The sequence below is a fragment of the Cervus elaphus genome, chromosome 19 (genome assembly GCF_910594005.1).
Source record: "Cervus elaphus chromosome 19, mCerEla1.1, whole genome shotgun sequence".
NCBI lineage: Eukaryota > Metazoa > Chordata > Mammalia > Artiodactyla > Cervidae > Cervus > Cervus elaphus.
Window position 1 is genome coordinate 36,018,885 of NC_057833.1, and position 17,923 is coordinate 36,036,807.

The 17,923-nt window shown below is 48.8% G+C and overlaps 2 protein-coding genes across 14 annotated transcripts in view; one reads left to right on the top strand and one right to left on the bottom strand.

The window, feature by feature from the left end:
* Window positions 1-5,372, top strand: part of YEATS2 (YEATS domain containing 2) — a 97,055-nt gene extending 91,683 nt beyond the window's left edge. For 6 of the 7 annotated variants that reach the window (XM_043875074.1, XM_043875078.1, XM_043875077.1 and 3 more), the window contains 4 exons: window positions 553-779; window positions 1,601-1,675; window positions 2,355-2,428; window positions 3,654-5,372. In XM_043875074.1, coding sequence (XP_043731009.1) covers window positions 553-779; window positions 1,601-1,675; window positions 2,355-2,428; window positions 3,654-3,762 — 485 coding nt within the window. In that variant the 3' untranslated portion in view covers window positions 3,763-5,372. Of the gene's footprint in view, window positions 1-552; window positions 780-1,600; window positions 1,676-2,354; window positions 2,429-3,653 lie in introns of those variants that run through there. The other variant, XR_006335363.1, reaches the window with a different exon arrangement.
* Window positions 5,373-6,169: 797 nt separating this feature from the next.
* MAP6D1 (MAP6 domain containing 1) lies at window positions 6,170-17,908 on the bottom strand. Of its 7 annotated transcripts, none has more exons than XR_006335366.1 (5): window positions 14,342-15,702; window positions 9,496-9,613; window positions 8,993-9,001; window positions 8,062-8,150; window positions 7,501-8,025 (listed from the first exon to the last, which is right to left on the bottom strand). XR_006335366.1 is itself a non-coding variant. In XM_043875085.1 (5 exons), exons 2-5 carry the CDS (start codon window positions 15,882-15,884, stop codon window positions 8,921-8,923), a joined length of 486 nt encoding a protein of 161 aa, XP_043731020.1. In that variant the 5' UTR covers window position 15,885; window positions 16,808-17,908; the 3' UTR covers window positions 7,501-8,920. The 7 variants fall into 7 exon arrangements, 4 of the variants coding, with proteins under 4 accessions (XP_043731020.1, XP_043731018.1, XP_043731019.1 ...); XM_043875085.1 differs by adding exons at window positions 15,812-15,885; window positions 16,808-17,908 and having other exon boundaries at window positions 7,501-9,001; window positions 14,342-14,555; XM_043875083.1 differs by adding exons at window positions 15,812-15,885; window positions 15,972-17,908 and having other exon boundaries at window positions 7,501-9,001; window positions 14,342-14,555.
* Window positions 17,909-17,923: the final 15 nt, after the last annotated feature.

A 17,923-nucleotide genomic window follows, 5' to 3' on the forward strand; every position in this document is an offset into this window, starting at 1 on the left:
GTGTCTTTAACCCCATGTCGACATCACTCACTTATCATAAAGTAAAAGGGATGCATAGACATTCCCAGAGCCCCTGCTGGCTTTAAAGCTCTATATATACTCTGTTGGGCTCTGTATAAATCAGCTGAAGATGGGATGCATGGTATACACTAAAATGGTAGTAGTACTCAGCTCTAAGCAGAACGTGGATGATTTTTAATGTCTTCACTGTTAATTTCTAAATTCTCCAGGTTTAAAAAAATTTTTTTTAAATCAGTGGGGTGGGAGGATGGCCTCGTTTTTAGTGGCAAGAGTCAGAATTATGTGCTGTTTGACTCGGGTTGCCCTTAATAGCACATAGGTCTTAACACAAATGCCTGTCTTGGTGCTTGTCTCACTTATGAATTACTAGTTCTTATAATTATAGGTCCATGGAATTTTAGAACTGGACAGGAAGTCAGCTCCCTGATACTTAACCCTTCTTCTCTGGGTCTCAGGCTATTGGCCCCTTGGAGATGCAAAGTCCCTTTTCTTTGGTCACCATAGTCATAAGACTGATTACCTCTCATATAGAGTGCCCGTCATCATTCTCGTCAGCTGACAACCTCTGTCGGAAACTGGAGGACCTGCAGCAGTTTCAGAAGAGGGAGCCGGAGAATGAGGAGGAGGTGGACATCCTGAATGTCTCAGAGCCATTAAAGATAAACATCAAGAAAGAACAGGAAGAGAAACAGGAAGAGATGAAACTCTACCTGCCACCAACACCAGGCTCTGAATTTATTGGCGACATCACACAGAAGGTAGCGGGCTAAGGCCTGTGCTGTGGGATCCCTAACCTGGGGCTCGGTGTCTTAGAAACTGACACCAGACCTCCTGGGGAGATAGATGGTAAAGCTGGGGGAACTGTCTGGCACCTGCTTTCCCACGTCAGGGCCTTTGGGCAAGAAAGTGAATCACGTGTAGAGCTTGCTCGTCACATGACATTGGAGCAAAGGCAGCTTCGTATTTCTCATCCCCTTTTTTCTCATTTGCCTCAGTAGAAGCACCTTTCCTTCAGAGGCATGTCAGAAGGTGCTTTCCCTGACATTGTAAATAGCTCCCAAGTGCCCTGCCAGGGAGTGGGTGTGGCATTGACTCCCTTGGGGTGCAGGAGAGAACTGTCCACCCACCTCTGGTGGAACACAACTTCACTGCAGCATCTGCGTGGCTGCCTGGGACCCAAGTGAGAGACTTGTTCTTTTTATCCCCTACAGAGGACATGGAAAATGGGGCAGTTTCCAAGTATATCTTCTTTCTTTTGCAAATAGGGCCTCAGAGTCTGATGCAGGCTTTCCAGTGTGGTGTTCCCACTGTCAGAATTCATGGTAAATTCTGTGTTCTCTCATGAAGGAGATTTGGGCACAAGAGAAGGATTCTAATAGCATTTTTAACAATCCCTCAGAAACATGGCACAATAGGGTAACAGATTCTTCTGTTTGTTACATTCTGTGTTACTTCTCGGTGAGTTTTATTAAGGACATTTGTAGAGTGTCTCTTCCACTCGGATGTCTCCTTGGGTATCAGAAATGTGCTTGTTTTTAATGTACAAATAGAAACAAAAGGGCTTCTTCTGCTCTTCCAGATTGGGATCACCCTGCAGCCTGTGGCACTGCATAAGAACGTGTATGCGTCGGTGGTAGAGGACATGCTTTTGAAGGTGGGTGCCTGTGGGCAGCAGAGGGGCTGTCGGGGGCTGAAGCACCATGGGGTCAGTTGGGCAGGACACACTGGATCCCAGGCTGCTTTGAAAAAGACAGGGACAGAAATGGAACGATGACAGGCTTTATGATTTCTTTGTTCTTATTTTTAAATTAATTCAGTTGTAGTTCCTCTGCGTGTCAAAGCATCTGCGAGAGTTCCTGTGCCAGTGTCACTAACAGTATTTTTTAATGCCATTTCAAGTGCTAAGTAGCCTGAAGTGAAAGTCAAAGCTCTCAGTGCTTTCAGAGGTGACTTGCATGTCGCAGTAGAAACAGCCACAACTGTCCCAGCCCTTGGCAACAGGATGACAGAACCAGGTTCCTTACCCAGCCGGAGCCTGGCTCTGCTGTTCTTTCCTGGTGGATCCCCTCCAGGGGCAGGGATACCTCACAAATAGCCCTCACCTGTTTCCTTTATTAAACCAGTGTCTGATTAATGAAAATCACCCCCTTCACAATTCAGAATCATGGCCTCTATAGTTGTGGCCTATTATTCAAACCTTTAGTTTTTCCTTAAGGACTTTGGGTCTTTAGATACAGTGGTTTCCCAAATTTAGGGTCTGGGATGGGGTCAGCTGCATCCTTCTGACCAGCATGCAGGTGGCATTTTTAGAGTAACAGCATTTTCTGTTACAGGCTACAGAGCAGCTGGTCAGTGACATCCTGAGACAGGCTTTGGCAGTTGGATACCAGGCAGCATCGCACAACAGGTACAGTTCTCACTTCCTGACAGTTCCCATCAAGATGTTTTATACTTTAAATCAGTTCAGTAGGAGGTGGAGGTATCCATGCTTGGGACATTCTCAGAGCCAGACTGTCTCAAAATGACCAAGCAGACCCCTGAGTCTGTCTCTTGGTTCTGAGAGGTCTGTGTTGTCTCTGTCTCCACTGCAGAGACACTGTTTATATACCAATTCTTTGCCATTGAAGATAATAGTGTTTCAGACTTGGGGCCAGGCACTGCACGTTACCTAATTTGTGTTTTGTTGCAGAACTCATACTCCCTAGGAAAGTGGGCTCTGAAATGTTATCTTGCCTGGCTTTCCTAGGAAATACATCATAGAACCTAGATTTAAACTTCAATCTCACTGGCTCTGTACCCACAGGCTGACCACTCCTTTGTGGACTAAATGTCACTGACTGAGATGCTGAATTTTCCTTTTGTCCCACATCCCGGCATTTCTTTCAAAGGAAACAAATTTATTCTATTGTTTAAAGGCTGTTGTAAATTTATTAAAACTTTTAACAGAGTACCTGAGGTCATGAAGAGACCTAAATAAGAGGATTATTAGGTCAGACTTGACAGGGATATAACATAGTGGGCAGTATAGAGAGCTCTTTACAAAAAGTGGGGAACAAAGGAGTTCCAGTTATGTTGCTGCTGCTTGTCCTGCTAGAGATCCAGGAGTGGGCTGAGTGCCTCTGCGGCCCTGCTCACCACCATGGTCCTGACTGTGAAGACACAAAGCAACTTGAGTGCTTTTGATAAGAACATTTAACATCACCCAACTTGGTCTGGCATAATTTCCAAGAGATGGGAAACATGGTCCCCAAGTTCTGTGGTGCTTTGATTCAGCTTTCATTTGGCTAAGACTGAACTACAGCGATATTCTGTTCTCTGCTCTACTTCATTCCTTTTTTTTTCCAATCTTCAAAATCTTTGTTTTCCCTTAATCATTCAGCGAACTTCTTGAAATTCATCTCATGCCTGTGAGTAGGAAGTTAGATTTGAGCCCTAAATAGGGCTGGCCGGGAAGAGGATAGGCCACATCTCCTGAGTCAAAGGAATTAATGGAAAAGAAGAGAGGTGGGGGGACAGAGGGCAAAGAGCGGCTCCCCATAGAGCGGCCCCAAGCCATGCCTGTCACTCATTATTATCCCCATATAATTAATTTAGATATTTGAGAGAATTAACATTTATTTTTTTTGGACCAGGATTCCCAAAGAAATTACAGTGAGTAATATTCACCAGGCCATTTGCAACATTCCTTTTCTGGACTTCCTCACAAACAAACACATGGGGATACTGAATGAAGATCAGTGAATGGAATGAAGATGCTCCTAGGAAAGCAGGATTCGAAGCCTTGAACTGTGATGACTCTTCTTTTCTGGAGAAGAGATAGTTTCCTGTGTGCCTCAGAGTATCATGGCCGCCAAGCCATTGCCTCTACCTAATACCACCGGAGCATTCAGTCCCAGGTCAATCCCTTTAGGACAGTCCTGAGTCTAGAGTTAAGCTGTGAGTGGATGCATGCTCTGTCAACTCGCATCTGTTCACTCTGTGCAGGCTCCATGAGAGTCTGGGGTCAAGCCACTTTATATTGGGCCCTTCTGTCCTCTGGGTGGTTTCCAGGGGGCACCATGGGCCTGAGTCTCCCTCCAGGAGGTGGGAAATGAGTCTGGCAAACTAGAGGTTCTACCCATTCTGTGAGTTGGCGTTCCAGGTACCCCAACAGTTACCCTGGTAACATCTGGAGGAGGGTTGGGCTTCGGCACACAGTAGTGGCCGTGGTGGGGAGGATCCGCACTCAGCTCCGAGTCAGCTCAGGAAGCAGTGATCCTGTGCGGAAACCACACGAGCTTGGGAGACCACAGACTGAGAATTCCTGTTTCATGGAACACAAGAGATTACTGCAGCCAGTCTCAGCATTGTCGGGGGGTGAACAGAGTCCAGCACAGGTCAGGAAAAGGTTTGACTACAGCTGAGAAGCCCTTACTGTGTTAAGTCACAGACCCGCACAGCTTGGAGGATGTGCCAGCAGAGCGCTGGTTCCTGCTGTTGGTGTGGTCTGCAGGAGCTTCTGCTGAGTCCATGTCGAGTGGCCAGTGCTTCCCACAGTCCCTCAAACAGTTTATCTTATCCAGTTCTTCTCTATCAGTGAATTGTTCCCAAGAAGAAAAGTATTTCAAACACTTGTGAGTGCCTTAAAGGTAGAGAAACGACTGTCAAAGCCAGGTGACAGGGAGGTCAGTGCTCGGAAGCAGTGAGAAAGCTGGTTGTGAGCAGAGCCCCGTCCGTGGGAGACGGAGTGGATAGAAGGCAGGTTAGCAGCACCTGCACGATGTGCAGTTTCAGTATAGACACAGGACCCCAACCTTCCTAACATAGTCCGTGTGTGAGTCAAGAATCTGTTCTCAGTTAGGAATCTGCTTCAAGAAGATCTGAAACCTACCCAAGTCAAAGAAACTTACCCAAGCAACGTAATTCATGTTTTCCTGAGTCCTCTAGACGTTCAGTTCAGGAAGACAGGGAGGCAACTATGAGAAATCTGCCCTTTTTAATTCAGCATCTGAGGACTGCAAGTGCAGAAGGAAATCTATTCAGTAAGGCATCGGGCATGCTCTGGTTAAGAATAAAACAGTTTAGTGGTGAAGACTCAGATATTCTGTACATAAAATACTCCAGGCAAGGTTAATGGGCAGGTGGAGACTCATTTACCAGTGGACAATGACTTAGGTCTACAGGATTGAAGATATGATCCAAATGAGAACAGATTCAGTTCTTACAGGTAGGAAAGCCTCAAGAAATTATCTTTTTGCAAAAGAAATAGTAAATGATTTAACAGTCCTCATATATGTTAATGTTTCAAATGTATTTGTATCATAATATGTAACATAATGTGTAACAATACCTACAGTAAATCTTTTGGTATTTGTGATGGGTTTTTCTGAGTTTGGGGGCTTCCCTGATAGCTCAGTTGGTAAAGAATCCGCCTGCAATGCGGAGACCTGGGTTCGATCCCTGGGTTGGGAAGAGCCCCTGGAGCAGGGAAGGCTACCCACTCCAGTACTCTGGCCTGGAGAATTCCATGGACTGTGTAGTCCGTGGGGTCGCAAAGAGTCGGACACAACTGAGCGACTTGCATTTTCTGAGTTTGGAGCACTGCACATGGGTGGGGTTTTTCTTACGTTAGGTCAGAAAGAGCTGGGATGAGGCAAAAGTGTAGGGGTTTGTGTATTTAATTCTTCCACTTCTTTCTAAAAAGAATTTGCAGCTAGTAATATAAGGATTACGGTTATATAAAAATCTGAAAGAGTCTTGGAAGAATGCATGTTGGCCCTGGACATATGATTTCTGACAGCCTAGAGTGAAAGAAAACAACCTGATTGAGCTCAGAGCCTCCTCAAAGCCAAGGCAATGAGGCAAACAGCTCCTGTTGTCCAACCAGGAAGCACACTGGTCCGTTTGGCAAGAATGGGTCCCTGCTGAGGCCTGGAAAAAGTTACTCTTGTGACCTGGTCCTGCTGGGACCATCTGCTACCGCAGAAAAAACTACAGGAACTGCAGAAATATTTCAGAAATGACTATTTATATCCACCCTTAATAAGAACTAAAGGCTTTGTTTTGAAAGCTCTGGTTCTTGAAAGGTAAGAAGTTTTTTGGGGAGGAGGCCCTGGGAGACAATCCAAGTATGTAGCTTTCTTGGGACCAGACTTCACTTATTTAGGGAGTCGAATGGTCTGGAGGAAGAGCAGGGGCATTGCTTAGGCCCGTCTCCTGAGTGTTCTGTGTGTCAGCCACAGTTCTGACAGGAGCCACAGGACTGTCACAGTACCTTCTCCGGGACTCTCTCTCCCTCACTGGAGGAGCCTGTGTGTGTGGCCAGCGGAGCTCAAAGGATCCCCCGTCGGCCTGGGGTGGGCTGCACAGCCAAAGTTCTCTCAAGTGCTGCTTTTTGGAGTTTGACCTAAAATCCTAGCGATATTACAAGGATGGTTAGCGTTTAGGTTTTTCTGAGTTGGAGCCATCAGTCTTGCTCTCAGTGACTGGGGCCCTTCCCTCTGGTTGGGCCTCCTCACAGCTGATCAAGCCTGCTACTGCAGTGGTAACTTTGGTTATGGAATAATTAATTTGAACTCTGTTAGCTAAAATTACCTAACAGATTAAGCTGTTTTAATTTAATACAAAAATGCGTACTGTATAGAAACTTTAGCAAATATTGTAAGATGTAAAAAATTTTAAATTACCCATAGTTCCCCTTCTCAAAGATAGCTGCTATTAATATTTCAGTAAGTTTCTGTCTTTATTTGTATTATTTATATGACCTACATGAGTTGGGACCACACAGTTGAGGCTCTTATCTCAGTGGCTTCTTAAGGCCTTAACATAATATTACTGGAGTGGCCTTATTAAGACCTAGAGTGAGTGGGAGCAAGGTTCTTCAGAATTCAGATCTAGTAATTAATGAAGTCTAGTAAGGAAAGCTGTTGCATTGGGATGTTTGTGAAAAGCTGTCTGTTCTTGAGCGTGCAGGATGCCTTCCTAAGGTCAGGTCTCTCTTGGGCAGTGATGGGGCTGCTAGGACAAGCTTGGGGGGTGGAGAGGCATAACTGGCTATGCCGTGTGACGGACAGGGGCTATTACTGGACCAAAGCAGCAGATGCCAGTAAAGCCGGCTCCCAGGAAGGGGAACCTGCACAGGAGAGAACACGTACAGCTGTGCTCTGTTGGCCATTTACTGTACTGAGCACCCTGCATGGAAACCCAAGTTCTCTTAGGGGGAGGCGGGGTTTGCAAATGAGCAAACAGAAGTCTAAACTGCTGTCAGCTAATGTGTGGAGAACCAAGGTTTGTGCCCAAGACTGGCTTCAAGGATAATCTTGTTTTACCCTAGGTGGGGCTGGGGAGATGTGGGTTCTTGTTAAATACTACATACGACACCAGTGCAATTATAGCCCTGGGTGAGCTTTCCCAGAATCTACAAGCCTCCAAGGGAGAGCAGTGGTAGCCAAGGTGCATTAAAGTCCTGTTACCAAGAGGAGGATAAAGGAAGACATGAGAAGGCGTTCGTGTTTATAATTAAATAAATAAATTAACAAGAAATTGAAATAGTACATTTGCATTTTAGTAAAATATGAGATTGTACAGTTAATCTGTTTGCTTCTCACAGAAGGCCCAGCAGGCAGTCTCTTTTCCCTTAGGAACATCTAACATGCAAACCAATGAAGTCTGAAATAATAGAACCCTTTGTGTAAGCATATGGTTTTGCTTTTCCGTTTTAAATGATTCTCTCAGATCATTTCCTTTGCTGGAACGAGGGGAAAGGCTGTGCCTGCCAGAGCTGGGAGCTAGCACCTCTGAGGGGACGGCCCCCTCGCAGCCTGAGCTGGAAACACAGCCCCACCTCCACTCTGAGCTGCTTCTGAAACCTGAACGCCACCTCCTGTGGCAAAAGTAAAGGCTCATGAGGCTGTCACTTGGGAGCTGGAGAGGGATAAAAATCCAAAGGGAAATCCTTGAGTTTTCTTACCAAAACTGTCCTTAGGCTGTGCCTGTAATCTCTAAAAGGACACAAACGTTTCAAGGGCTGCTTGCAAAGAGGAGAACCAGGCTGTTTCCAGGTGGCTGCACCGGCTGGACTTTATCGATAAAGTCAGCAGAGGGACTTCCAAAACCAAAATGAGCTGGTTCCTTAGCAGCTAGTGAGCTCCCTGTAATGAGATGACATTTTAAGGCCTTTTGGGCCACCCTTGCCCCAAAGACATTCCCAGTTCTTAGTATATAGTAGTTCCCATCTAGTCATCAATACACTAAGGGAACAAAACTGGTGTTAGTAATACAACGTGGGGCTCAGAAACCAACAAGATAAATGTCCTTCATTCAGCACTTCATTCATCCCAAGAAATGTTTTGTTAAAACCAGGGTCATCTTGGCCATAAAGAAATTATATTTTTAAAAAAGAAACCCTATGATTGATATTCTTCTGTTCCTTTGGGAAACTTGTTCCTGGTTACTTAGCATTATCATGAATCACATGCAGGTGATAACCTAAGATTTCTTCTACAACCTGTGAGGGGCCGCTGGTGGGACTATCCAAGGACATTACCTTGAGTTACCATAGGTTATAAAATTATCATACAGCCTGAACGTTACTGGATCTTTCAAGGATCTGTTATGTCCATATTCCTCAACCCCCAGAGACCAATTCAGTTCACATAGAATTGATCAAGGTCTTCAGATTTAAAAACTGAAGAGCGCCCTAAAGAGGCAATTAAGAAAAGATCTGAAGCGTTCCACACACTTCCCAAGGAAGGCGAGGGTGGCGGGGGCCCAGCGCTGAAGCTGGGTGGCGCCTCTGTCCTGCTTGAAGCACCGTGTGGCTTGCGGAGGCGTGGCGCCCCTGACGGCCGTCCCGTCCTGAGGCCTCACCACAGTCCCGGGGGTGGGTCCTGATCCCCGTGGCTCACTCTTCCGTGGGCAGTCACACGTTGAGGATCCGGGGAGCCGAGGCCTGAAAGATGGCTGAGGGGTTAGGGGCAAACTTTTTCCTCACCTCAGGGGCCTGAAAAATGAAATTTGGCCACAGATCAGTGGAGCTCTTCCTCAACTTTCCCTCTCCCAGCAGCTCCAGACTGCTAACCTGAAGGGTCGGGGTCGGGGGTGTCCACATGGACCTTACCTTCTGCTTCCTGAAGCCTTTGGGTTGAGTCAGAAACTGAACAGCCCTATACCTCCCTTCCAGCCCCTCCTCTTACATGGACTCAGGGACTTGGAAGGCTTGCACTAAGCAAGTCAGTGGTCAGAGGTAAGGCTGGGATTTAGGAGGGAGGCAACACCCTGCTCCCAGAGAAGCCAGTGCTAGGGGAACACACGTGGCTAACGACAAAGCAGCACCTTGGCTTTCAGTTTCTGAGCGATGGTTACAGGGGTTCAGAAGCCACTGCCCCTGCCACAGTGCCATCTGACACCATCCACAGCTGACACCTAGTCCCTAACCTGGACAGAAAAGTCACTGTTCTCACACCCCCCGCAGCCAGGCACCAGCTTCCCACTGACCTGGAAACCGGCCCTGGGGCTGCCGTCCCATCCAGAGCTGTGGGTTGTGATGACTTTGGCGGGCTTCACTTGCGTGGATCTTGATGGCTTCACTCCAGTCCAGGCCTGGAATTCCTGTCTGGAACAGAACACATCACAGCCTTGCACAGGGCCGGCTGTCTCTCCGGCCTCGGCTCTTGCCCTGTGTTCTGGAACGTTCCTGGCCAGTGTCCACTGCTGAGCTGCTGCTCTGGCTGCAGATGCTACTTTCTCACAGAGGCAGAACTAGTAGAGGAAGTGGACCCCAAACAGCTCCACCAGAAACTTTTTCCCACATTGCCAGGGAGCAACAGGCACGCGCTGCACTGGGAGTGAGCAGAGAACTCGGGCAACAGCAGCATCCTGTTTGTCCTAAACCGTGAGCGCCTGGTGAGTGCTGGGCCTCGGAGACGACGCGTTCCCGCCCTGCTCTCCGGGCTCCCTGCACTGTCTCTGGCCCGCTTCAAGGGGCCCTAGAAGCCCGGAACCAGCGAGTCGCTCACCTCCAGCCCATGTCACTGTGGCCCTTACGTCCAGGGAGAGTCCGGCCTGGACCGTGCACAAGGCATGGTCATCCCTGGTTACAACTGAGGAGGAAGATGAGGCCCAGTTTAGTTTAGTTTAGTTCTCTATAACCTGTCTTATTAACTCCTGCAAAAGGGTAAATCATAGTGACCACCTCAAGAAAGTAAAGACCGCCTGGCTTTTGCATGGCACTGTGCACCTGGGCACTCATGCACGGGAGCAGGGAGGGATGGTGGTCTGCATGGGGGTAGGGGCTGCTGGCTGCTTGGAGGGAAGTGACAAGGCTGGCACAGCCTAGCTCCATGTGCTCAGAGTTGCATTCTTTTGACAAAAACTAATTCCTCTTAGAATTGAAATAGGTCTTTTTTTTTTTTTTTTTTTTAATCAACTCCCCTACTAAATAGCTGAGACCTCCTGTGCCCACAGGAGCCCCTGGCCAAGGGGAAAAGTGTCCAGCTGGCCAAGGGCAGCACCCACATGTGGGCTGGGTCCGTGCCTATCATCCCCTCCACAGCCCTGGCCAGGTTTCAGGCCCTGAGGTCAACAAAGCAGCCTTTTCTCCTTAGCTGCAGCACAGCTGGGCTCCACTGGGCAGGCCCCGTGTGCGTGGTACAGCTGTGTCTGTCCACGGTCAGCACTTGGATACTAGGAAGAGAATCAGACCAAGGCTCTGTCGGATCATTTTTGCTTCCAAAGCTGCAAGGTTTCAAAGACCAGCTGTCTGCACCATCTGCTGCTCTGCGTCTCCGGGGGAAGCAGGTCCTCCCCTGGGCGTGCCCTTCTGTCCCCACGCTGAGCTGAGCCTTGGGTCAGGCAGCCCAAGCCAGCTGCCCCAGGGTGGCTGCAGAGGTCCCAAAGCAGGACTGCTCTGACCCAGTGGCTAGAGCAGTCCCCATGACTGTTTGTGGGGCAGGAGATAATAAAAATACAGGACTAACTTGAACTGCGCCTCCCTCACCAAGCAATTTTCACCATCATCCACCTCATGTGAGCCTCAGCTGGACTCAATGGCCATGTCCTTCCCACTGAGGGGCAAGGGGCTACCAGGGCATTGTAGAGAGCCCAGTCTGAGGATACTGGGGCCTGGTTCTCAGCCCAACAGGACTTCAAACAAATCCCTTAACTTCCCTAAGCCTTCAAGGTGGGCACTTGAAAAAGTGGGAGTCAAGTCTGGCACTTTGACGGTTAGCCCTTTAACTGACTCACCAAGGAAAGAAAGAGATGACAGGAAGGAGAACTGCCAGAAGTGGGCGGAGCTAGAACCTGGGCCAGAAGTGCTGATACACACACACACAATTCTGGAGAGAAGGCTCTGGGAGGGGCTGGCAGAGGGCAGGACCCACTGCCCACCTGGCCAAGCGAGTGAGGCAGATCAGTTCTCATCTGGAGATCAGGGGCCAGGTGAGGTGAGACCTGCTGGGGTGGAGAGGAGCAGCCACGAGTACTCTTGATATCTTTGGGCTCTCCTGATCTGTTCATTATCTTTATGAATTTATTTAAATGGTTTTCTTAGGTAACATGTATCTTGCAAGAAGGCAGGTGGGATGGAGTTGCTCATACCAGTAGTAGAGCTGGGAGGTAGAGGGTCTCAGAAGTCAGTCTGCAGGGTCAGGAGAGCCAGGTTCAGCAGCAGTCCTGTGTCTCTGCCAGGTGACCCAGGCAAGTCAAGCTCTTACTATTTGTGCTTTACAGATGAGGAAAGGGTCAGAGGGACCAAGTGACCCAAGTTTATACACCAGAAAGGAGAGCTCTAGTGAGTCCCAACTTTTGCCCAACCACTGCCAGACATAGGTCAAGCAACTATCTAATTCAGCGGAGGCAGCATCTTAGGGGATGGCAGCCTGTTTGGGGGCACAAATTTGATCTAGGACAAGAAACACTTGAACTCCACTCTGTTCTACATGACCTCTTGCCAGAGCCTCATCTATAGAATGGGGACAGCAAAAACTGAAGTGATTTCAGGGGGTTATTGTGAAGTCTTGGGGAGATAATCTATGGGATGTCCTAAGCCTGAGGTCTGGTACGTGCTAAGCAGTACCTTTAGTATCACAGGAACTGGAAGGACCCAGCAGGACATTCAAACCTGCCATCTCTTTAACGGGTGAGGGACTGCTTCTGAAAGTTCAGCCTTTGCTTGGACACTCCCAGTGAGCAGGAGCTCAGCACCATGCAAGCTTACTCATCTCAGTCAGTTCTAATTATTAGAAAGTGAGTCCTTCCCAGAGCCGAAGCTATCTCCCTGCAAGCTCCCCACCCCCCGCCCCATACCTGGAACATCAGCCATGTGAAGGCATGGCACACCCAGGACCTCTGGCCTTCAGGGCCTGTCACTGGTCAGCTCCTTCCACCTGGTTCGGGCCAGGGCCCCGTCATGCAGCAGTCAGCACCTTCCACCGCCTGGCTAGGGCACCAGTGCTGCAGCTCAGTGCTCTGCCCCTCACATTCCCGGCTCCATTTCTGCAGCGCAGCTCGGCTTGAGCACAAGACCACCCTGCAACAGCCACTCCTCATTAAGTTCCTTAAAACCTGCATGCCCGTTAAGGAATCTCTGGGGAGATGGGATGGTCTAGTGTCTGGATCTTTGTGGTGATGTTCAGGTGTATACAAAAATCATCCATCTGATGGATTTTACTGGATGGAAATTATACCTCAAAACAGTTGATTATTTTTTCCCCTCCCCCAAAACAGTTGATTTTAAAAGTAATAAAGTTGAAGGGGAAAGTTCATACCTTTTGGCCCTTAATTTGACAGGTATGACTTCATATTGAAGAAATTAGGGTATAAGCAAAGATTTAACTGTAAGAATGATGATCTTGTAAGTTATTTTTCCTCTAAATTTTTTTTGTTGCTAAAGTTAATACATGCACACTTTCTTTTTCTTTTAAGCAGTGATTCAGGGAGTTCCCTAGTGGTCCAGTAGTTAGGACTCCTCACCTCCACTGCAGGGGGCATGAGTTTGATCCCTTTCGGGGAACTACGATCCTGCAAGCTGCATGGCATGACCAAAAGAAACCCCCCAAAACAAAGCAGTGGTTCAAAAGAGCAGAGTGAAAAGTCCCTCAGGCTCCATCTACTCCTAGCAGCATCTACAACTCCTTTTCCTTCTTCCTTTCCCCAAAGGTTACGATTTTCTCACACATCCATGCAGAGACATTTTACGCTTATTTCAGCAGATATGTATATATCAATAACCCTTTAACAACACAGATAGTAGCAGACATGCTGTTCTGCATCTTTTTTGACATTTTCTGTTTTAGCCCCTTCTATGGCAGAGCTATAATTAACAGGTCCCATACATCAGTAGAACAATGCCATTGTTTCCGTCTTCTGTACATTGTTGACAAGTACCTTATTACTCCTTAACTCCCACCTCATGTTCAAGGTTACATGCATGTAGTGAAATTTTCTCTATGAGCAGTAACTAGATCAAAGAATAGTGTTTCTAATAGCCCCAAATTAGCAACACCCTAAATATTTCATGACATGAGAATAGGGTAATATTTGGAGGTACATATCAATATATGGGTAATGTATTCATATACCCATATTAATATACCCATAAGAGAAAACACTACACATCCATTAAAACTCATGTTGTAGAAGAGCATCTAGTAACAGGGACCAACAGCCACATACGTGAAACAAAAAATGTAGTTACAAATCTAGCCATGTAAGAATTACAAATGGATATGCCCTCAAATGCATGTTAAGGATTAGAAAGAACTACCAGTTTGGGGTAGGACTGAGGGATACTAATTTTTTATGTTGTAATTTCCAGTTTTTCTACAGTGACTATGTCTCACTGTTGTAGTGAAGAAGAGAGAGCCCTCACTTATCCGTGAGAGGAGCACAGGCCTGTCAGTGAGAGCCAAGTCAGCTGCCCTCAGTGGGATCTTGAGGGGACCACCCAGAAGCCCTGCATCTGGTCCTCACCACCAAAGCCCCCAGAGGGCACTGGCAGCTGGCCTGCGAGCACTCCTTCCATGGCTGGGCCCTTCTGACGGAAATTAAGATTTTAACTCCAACGAAGGCAGGCCTTTCTGACAGGACTGCCCCAGAGAGTGAGGTAGTGAGCTCACCGTCAGGGAGGTGCTTGCTCTCTGACTCCAAGTCTGGTCAGGGAGCATCAATGGACAATCAAAGGGGTGACCTCACAGGCTGCCTGAAGCTCTCGAAGTGGGGTGAGATGGGGGATCCGGGTGCCTCCTCGCTCCTGCCCACCTGGTCCTCCTGGCTCCGCGGTTCAGTCTCCTGGGACCACGGGGTCTGGGTACAATGCGCTCCCCTGCCCCCAGCCTCATACCTGTACGATGTGGTCGCCACTGCAGCCGCATCCGCGTCGCCGATGGGGAGCACGTAGACCCCCCGGCAGTGGGGTGCGGGGGGCTTGGCCCTGCGGCTGCTTGCTCCCTGTCCGCGCCCCTGCGTTGCATCTCTGGACCCCGCGGGCGCCGTCCACACGCCGAAGTCCCGCTGGTACTGAGTGAGCGGCACGTCCCGGCCAGGGGCCCGGGCGCCTGTGGGAGAGGGGCCTCTGCGCGAGGGAGCAACGCCCGGGATTGGCTCCTCGCTCTCGAGGTCCGAGTAGTTGTGCAGGGTCAGCGGCACGGCCACGTCGGAGCGGTCCAGTTGGTTCCAGCGCCGCGCCAGGCAGCAGAGGCGGCTGATGCAGGGCCACGCCATGCCGGCCCGGCGTCTGCCGCTCGGCTCCCCGCGCTCCCGGGCCGCGCCGCCCCCGCCTGCGGCCCCGCCCCCGCGGCCCTCCCCGCGCCGCCGCAGCCCCGCCCCTGGCCTGGGGACCGCCACCCAGGGAGCGAGGACTGGGCGGGGACGGCGCTGGAGGGGTGCAGAAGCGGGGCTGGGGCTGGAGGAAATGAAATCGGCTGGAGGCACGTTCCAACTTGAAGAATGTTCCCTAATTTAATCCAAAGTTCCCCAAGTGCTATTCTACAAATTGAACCTGGGTCCGCAGAGGCCAGGGGCCGGATGGCAAACACTCCTAGCTGGTACTGAGTGAACAGTGTGCTGGGCCCCGCCCACAGGCTGCCAGATTTGTGCGAGGCTGCACATGGGGCTTGCAGGCAAGCACGAGAAGATGTAGCGATGAGGGGATGAGAGAGAAGACTTGCGGCTGTACTTGCCGGAGAACACGCGTTTGAATCAGCCTTTATGATGCCAAATTTGTGACAACCAATTCAGCCTTCCACTGAGAATTGACATTAGCCCTCAACTGACATTTCCTGAGGTCTAAAATCCCTAATTTTAAAGCATGGCTCCAAAGGCTTGATTTAGCTTTCTAAAACTGCCACAAATCTTTGGCTGCTATGCTATAAAAGTTCCTCTCCCTCCTATGCAGAGCTAAGGTAATCCTCCAGGCTAAAGGTCAGTCTGTTTCAGGCATGACAGGGAATCAGACCATCCCTGGCCACACCACCTTCCTAAACTGACACAAGCCCTCAGTGTGCACTGCACACCAGTTACTAGTAACTATCGAAACAACATTAATTACCCAGTGCACCATCTCAAGCATATACCTGGACAGTATCCAGCCTGCACCTCAGAGGAAGAACCGCAGTACAGCCCTGGCCAGTCAAGAGAGACTCCTCTCCTAAACTGTTGTGTTGCCAGTCTTAGCTTGAAGGCACAGTGATGTGACACGACGACTGCCCGAAGTGGCAGCAGTCCAGCTGCCTGGGCCAGGCCATGACCTGAGGCAGCAGCAGGGCAGCCCTGCGTTCCGTGGAGACACTGGGAGGCCTGCTCAGATGCCCACCTGCTCCGTGTGACCTCCATGCACCACGGCCGTGCGTCAGCCACTCGGGAGACTCGTGACTAAAACACTCCATCCTGCAGGAGAAAAAAAAGAGCAGCTCTTCTTGTTTTGATTCCTTCATTAATTAAACAGTTAAAGAGCACTTACTATTGCTGTGTACCTGGAATAATGCCAGATGCCTTCAGGAGGTTTACAGAGCAGTGGGTGACAAGACATGAAAACCAGTGTAACAGCTTTCCAACAGCGGAAAGAGGGCCAGGGGCCTGGACTCACCACCTGTAGTGACGGTGGACAGTAGGATTGGGTGGGAATGCAGGGGTCAGGGCCCAAGGGTTCAGCCACAGGTAGTAAGGGCTGAATCACGGGGGGCCTTGGTAACCATACTACAGAGTTCAGAAGCAGTTTTTCATAGGCGACAACAGGAAATGACTAGAGTGCTTTTAGCACTCTGTGGCCATATGGAGAAGTACAGGACATTTTAGAGAGCAGCTGGAGAACAGTCTTTACAGTCAGGTTAGGGACAAGGGACTGGGACTTAACGCACAGGTGCTGAGAGTGGAGAAGAGGGGCTGGATTCTAAACAAGAGGTGAGAGAGGGAATCTAGAATGGCCCAGGTTTCTGGCTTGAGCCAGGAGTGACATTTGACATGCCTGCACAGTGGCATCCAGGACCTAGAACTCTGTTTGACATGCAGTAGACCCAGGTACAGAGTGACACAGCTCGGAAGACAACTTAACGGAGATAACTGAAGCGGCAGAAGTGGAGAGGAGAGAGCGAGCCAAGGCTGCACTTCTGGGACCCCACACTGCAGAAGGCAGTAGAGGTAGCACAGGCTGAGGCACATGAGCCAGGCGGAGCATGGCCTTGGGGTGATCACACGTCAGCAAAGAAGCCAAGATGAGGAAGTAAGGTACCTCCGCAGGCAAACAGGAGAGTAGGGACAGTTGCGAGAGCCTTGGACAGTTAGGCTTGTGCTTCTGGAGCTGGACACTGACCTTCAAGGCCTCTCATAGGTAGATACTTGACCTTCTAAACATTCCTTCTCAGACCATCACAAATCAGAAAGAGGAGACATGTCTTCATTGCCTGTTTTTTGGGTCTGCCCACAGACATGAATCTCATTTTGGACTCCATATGGAAGGTCCACATGATCTCAGCCTCCCATCCCGTCTCTGAAAAACATTTCTTGCTTCATCTGTAAGTCACAGTGTTGTTAGTATTAGCTACATATTCAAAAAGGTCAAGGCACAGCAGTATGACCTTGGGCGGTTCCCGCACACGACCACCCTGGCTCCTTACCGGCAAGATGAGGGCTAGGTTAAAAAAATTCTCTTGCCTTGAAGTGACATTAGTTTAGAATAGAATCCCCTGCCTGGTAAGAATGACCAGTACTTCACAGTAGAGAAGAGTCTGGGCTGGTGGGGAAAAGATGAAGAACCACCATAGCTGAACAATTCCTAGATGCTGGGCACATACTGCCATTTGGCTCCTAACATCGTGTGAGGTGGGCACCGCTTCCTCTAATTATCACGAAACCCAACACTCAGTGCCCACCACTGCACAAGCCCGGCCCTCTACAGCACAAGATGCAAAATTTGGCATAACCTTCTGAGATCACCAAAAGACCCAAAAACTCCCCTATAAATCCTTTCAAGAAAACCTTTTAAATTCTCAAATTGCATTTCCTAGAAATTATTCTCAATCACGAGAAGCTGTTCTACTACAGTGAAACTACGACAACAACCCCTGTCTGCTAAGTCAGTAAGATGCTCCACTTCAAAGAATGTACATTTTTCAATATAAGATGCAATTAGGCTCAGATTCAAGTTTGAATTTATCCAAAATACTTCCTTCTAATTCTTAATCTAGCTATAATTTTAACCTATAAAGCAAAACCTAAAAATAGCTTTTTGTATAGGACACTCACTGCCACAAAGTATTACCTACCTTTCTTGGGAAAAATTTAGAAAATATTGCAGCTGTTATTTCAGACCATGCCAGAGAGAAGATGTTCTTAATTTTTACCTGCCAACCAAGCGAGGAAAGGGGTAGGTAAGTAAGAGTAAATGTTCAGCAGAGGTGCCAGAAGGCCTACATTAAAACCAAGCACT